The 5,404-nt window shown below is 38.2% G+C and overlaps 1 protein-coding gene across 2 annotated transcripts in view; it reads right to left on the reverse strand.

Moving 5' to 3' along the window:
• The window catches only part of LOC118334940 (apolipoprotein D-like), a 3,756-nt gene extending 632 nt beyond the window's left edge, over nt 1-3,124 (reverse strand). Inside the window, exons 1-3 of one of the 2 annotated variants that reach the window (XM_035671043.1) lie at nt 3,048-3,124; nt 1,187-1,320; nt 954-1,075 (exon numbers count right to left, since the gene is read on the reverse strand). In XM_035671043.1, coding sequence (XP_035526936.1) covers nt 954-1,075; nt 1,187-1,306 — 242 coding nt within the window. In that variant the 5' untranslated portion in view covers nt 1,307-1,320; nt 3,048-3,124. Of the gene's footprint in view, nt 1-953; nt 1,076-1,186; nt 1,321-1,471; nt 1,573-3,047 lie in introns of those variants that run through there. The other variant, XM_035671044.1, reaches the window with a different exon arrangement.
• Between the last annotated feature and the right edge of the window lie 2,280 nt (nt 3,125-5,404).

Below are 5,404 nucleotides of genomic sequence, written 5' to 3' on the forward strand. Positions count from 1 at the left end.
ATGAAAAACTAATTAGTCACGTATTTCCTTTCACCAACTGTCTAATGTTTGATCCTTCTTTTTACTAAAGGCTTTCATTTCTTACATTTGTATCAGTGTAAAGATCAGTCTGTGATTCTCTGTTATTAAGGATATTCAATAGATCTGATACACTGACGCAGTGGCTCTCTAACATTTCTCATTAATCTACCCCTTTTGAATTTTGTGTGTCACCTGACCAGCACAAAGCATTTTGGTAGAAAAGACTACAAAGAAGTCCAATACAGTGTCCGATTTATTAAGAAACACTTGTTTGAATCCATCTCTAAATTCATAGCAAACCAATTGTTTATCATTCTGCAATAACACAACAGTATCTGTAAGTTGTATTAAACTGCAAGTCTTATTGATAATCTTCAGCCACTTACAATTTTAATGTGAAAAACTCGTTTAGCATTAACTCTGTGGGCAGGAAACTGCAGTGATCAGGATTGGTTTTTCCAGTAGCGCTCACTTTACCGAGGCAGTTATAGCAGCTGTTGAAGAAAATCATTCAAGTCAATCAGGTTTGCTGTGGTGGATGGTGTTTAACTAAAGCTGCCGGCATCCTGGTGAACTTACATTCACTTACATTGGGGGGGCGAGCCAGCTGCCACCTCTCATTTGGTTAGCAATTAACTAAAATTTTCCTCCTCACAGCATTGTGGTTTATTGAACTTACATTTTGTTACTGAACTTATAGTATACTTATTGTAGAAATTATGCATGACCCATTGCAGTACTCCAAAGTTACCCTAGGGGTACATATAGCCCCATTTGAGAAACAATGCATTAAAGGTAACAAATGGAGAATTTGCAGCTGACTAGGACAATAAGTGAATTGTAGTTTAGAAAGAACCTTTTAAATTTAAACAATAGAAGTATGTTCAAACCCTCAAATCTAAACTTTTGACATTTAGATAGCATTTACTCACAGCAGCTCTCTGTTCAGGACACCAATGACACTAGGACTCTTCAGGCTGTAGGTGGCAGTGCCACACTCTCCTTTCTGGAAGAATGTTGGCAGCTTCTGGATCTCATACCACTTACCAATGTACTGCAGAGGAAACAACGTTTCACACACTAAGAAAACTGAGCAGGTACTGAATATTTGGAGAATTGGTTACATTTTAACAGTAATTTAACAAGAAAATGGCTTAATATTCACCTTGGTGGCATCAAAGTTGGCCTGAACAGCAGGCTTGGGACATCTGCCAAACTTTAGGACGTGAGCACTGGCTGCGAGAACAGACAGCAGAGTCAAGAAAATCACCTGCATGGTCTTCATCTTTTCACCTCAACCTGCAGAGAAGGACAACAGACATTAGAAAAACAATTAACTTTACATCCAGACTTGAACATGAGATAATTTCTAAGGGTCAACAACAGAAAGGGAAGAACAGGAGGCGTGCACAGAAATGAAGAGGAAGAGTCACGGCTGCAGAGTGCTCACCTGTATGCAATCAGTGGTCCCACCTGTGTGCAGGACAGTTTTATGAAGCTCTAAAGGACCTGCAGCTTCATCACTGATCACTCTTTAGCCCCTCCTCTGTGTTTACATGTAAAAGTGTGTGTGACGAAGAAGAGGAGTGTGAGAGTTGGCACCTGTTCAAATGATAACACTGTTCAAACAGGCCTTCTTATCTTTTTGTGTTTATCTAGCTCATTCATTCTTCTCTCTCCATTCATTGCAAGGATACCAATTTTTTTTTACCATCTTCTTTTTCAGAAAGGAATCTCGGCCAAAAACAAATAAAAATTACAATTAAAAGAAAATTACAAACAAGATGCATAATGAACACAAACAAGATCTAAACATCTTTTAAAAGAATAAAGCAGTATTAAAGAACTAAAGAAATACATGTTTCATTTTTCCCCCTTCTCTAGTTTGGCTTAAGTTTAAATTAGCAGCTGCCTATTTGCATAGTTTAAATATTTAAAATGTTCTCCCCTCCAAAATCTCAAAGAAATAATTATATGCCCATTCCAACACACATTCACATTAGTGAGAGAGATAGCCGCATGATCTGCCCAGACTTTTAATCTCAATTTAATTATTAAAGAAATATGTGCTTCTTTCAGAGAGTTGGATGAGAGGATCAATACCAGATCAAACCAGCTAGCTCAGCTTTAGCTCAGCATGAAGACTGGAAGTGTTCAGTTACATTTAGCTCGAAGTCTAAAGCCGGAGCTGGGAACGACATCGCACCGAACCAAGCTCTAGGTGGTTAAGCCATCAGCTACAGTTAAATTTATAACTGATTTAATGAGGTACTACACCCAAAAGTGTTTTTTTTGAGCTGTAAACTGAATTATATGACTTAAACTGTGATGAAACACATTAATGCTGGTGCTGCATTAAAATCTAGAGGCGGTAGCCTACTGTTTTGAATCTCCCTTTACATTTTTAAGACGAATGCTGAGAGAGTCGACCGTTTGGGGCAACTCTTTGTCACAACAGGCGGCCCACCTCCTCGATCCTGCGTGGGAGTCTGGAAGGCACCACTAGCCAGGCTAACCTACCTACCAGCACATTTAAAGCTTTTAATGCATACAAAAAAACAAACAAAAAGACACTCCAAGAAGTTATTGCCACTGGCTAAGAAGCAGCCCAACACATTACCACAGGTAAAACCACAAATGTCAAGTAATAAAAAAGCTCCAGAGCTGCTGGTTGACAGATTTTGTTGCATTCTGGACTGAGGAAAGGAAGCGGTTTCCTCCTGTTTCCAGTCTTTATGCTAAGCTATGCTAACTGCCAGCTAGCTGTAGCTTCTTATTTACCAGACAGACACAAGAGTGGTGTCTACTACCAGATAAGTCTCAGTGTGTAACTGCAGTCCCCATCTGTTATTAAAGGAAGAATATTAGTCTTTGGGATTTTGTTAGACATTGAAAGGATAAAAGGATCAGCAGAGAACCAGAGACAGTGTCTGATAGCAGTAGAGTTCACCTTTTACCAAGAAAGACACTGACAGAAGGCATTCTTGTTCTTATTAACAACAAACAACATGCAGATTTCACTTCACCTTTAGTGTCAGTCTTTTAATCTTCAAAGTACCTCAAGTGAACGTTTACTGCATCTTCCTACTTTTATAGACTTCAGGGGTTTTCCTCTGGAGACTTTACTAAAGCACACACAGGTGTAAAGAAAGATTAATTGGGCACAGGTGCGTCTGATTTTGTTGATCCACTGCTCCCACAGCAGCTCTCTCTGCCTCCGGTTTCACTTTTAATTTCTGCTCTGGTTTCACAGAGAGCTTTAAGGGCCCTGGAAACCACTTGCACTGGAAATGGGCTGAAGCTGAAGCAGTCTTTGGTGGTTAATCAACAGAGGAGATGGAAAGAAAATAATCAGACAAAAAGCTGCAGGCTACAAAATGCTTATTAAAAACATTCAGCATTTACATAACGTTAGAAGCAGCAATACAGCCCTTGACAATGTGGTCAGAATTGCAGTATATAATGATAAACAACTGCTTCAGTGGTTGAATTTTAATCAGTTAATTATTACTTTCAATGCACTTTACTTTTTCTACTTCCTCACTTGTTTCTTGTGGTGATGTATTGGAGTATAAAACTGATCTCATGATAATCCAAGTCTGTTTTCATAAAATGGTTTCACAGCAAAATATATGTTTACCTCCTAAAAGGTTTTGAAATTTTTTAAAGCTCAATCCAGAACATTTGGAGGCAGATATGTCCTCTGATTCAGAACCAGTGTTTCAGTTTGTCAGAGAAGAGACGATTAACCACTATACAGAATTTATTTGTTCAAGCAGCAGGTTCTTGGTATCACTTATAACAACACTAACACAAATACATATTACGTACTAATTCTCACAGCCTATAGTGTCAGAAAAACAACATATTACTTACTTCATACTTAACCTCTTTATACTAACAGGAAGTGCAACATCACTGGCAGTTAAACAGAAATAGGAAGATGGAATAACTTCGTCTAAAGTTAAAGCTCCACTGTGCACGATTAAGTGGCCTCCAGCAGTGTAGTTGCAGATTGCAACTCCCTTGCTTCACCCTGATTTCCCCCCCCCAAAAAAAGAAACTATGGTGGTAGAGAAATGTACAGAAAACGAGAACACCCTGATCTACAGCCAGTGTTTGGTTTGTCCAAAGATGACCTGCATTCTGAGGTAACAAAACAGTTCTTATATTTGGGTGATTATACACTAATGACAAAACATACTATGATCATTACCTGATTCAACTTGTCTGCAAATAGGATCACTAAATGTTACACACTGGAGCTTTATGTGATCACCAACCTTATTACAGTTCGTCCTGAGAGGGAGAGATTTCATGGCAGCCATGCAGTTGCATGCAATCAGAAATGTGCACCTCATGGTGGCACTAAAGGAAAAGTCAAGGGCTCACAAAGGTCAGACGGATTCATCCCGTGGGGACCGTGAATGTTTGTACCAAATGTCATGGAAATCCATCCAATAAATGCTGAGATATTTCACTGTGAAGCAGCCGACATTTCCACCCCTGTAGCCATGAATCTAGAGTGCTTTTTATTCCCTGCATTCCTTTGAGAACATAATCTGCAAATAAACTGAACTGTTTTAAATAAATGGAAAAAATGTCATTCCGTGGTCATATTGATCCTTGGTTAATCATGTTGTTGCACTCACACTTGTGGTTTTTCACCTGAGAAATGACCTCTGACCCTCCAATGTGACACATTCTCAGGCATGTTTGACCACAACCATGAAAATAAAGGCAAAGGGATTCTTATCTTTGTTAAAGGATAACCACATTCTGTATCAGCTTAAGCACACACTCACCTGCAGTCGATGTGGTGATAATACTCCCCAGTTAATTACTTTCTGTCTCATGATTGCATAAAAAGTTAAATAAATGTAATATCTATTTACATGAATCAAATGATAAAATGAATATCCTGACCTTCCTTTAAAATATTAAATACGTGTCAGACTTAAATCCACACTATAAGCTTGTAGAAGGAAATTGTTTTATATGCTTAAGATACTAAGATACTTTTATTCATTCATTCTTTACTTTGTTTGAGTTTGTTATATGAATCACAAAATTGTTCAGGGGCTTGTTGTGCTTGTTGTCGGTATTTCTGTGTTATTATAAGCAAGTGTGTTGGGTCCAATTAGTTGTGTTTCTGTGTGACCGAATAAGCAATTTGAAGAAAAAAAAAGCCTCTTCAGGCTCTTTTTGTACATTTTTGCACATTCTGGTGAGCAAAGCAAGGTCAGGAAAATGTCTTGATGAGTTTTTCTACCTTCTTTTAATGTTTTGGACATTAGGTACACAGACATTGGTTGTTTCCGTGGATCTTTTTCTAAAGGAAAAATAACAGCGTTCAAGAACATTTCAATCAATCAATCAATCA

The sequence above is a fragment of the Morone saxatilis genome, unplaced genomic scaffold, assembly GCF_004916995.1.
Source record: "Morone saxatilis isolate NCDOM2014 unplaced genomic scaffold, NCSU_SB_2.0 Contig23, whole genome shotgun sequence".
NCBI lineage: Eukaryota > Metazoa > Chordata > Actinopteri > Moronidae > Morone > Morone saxatilis.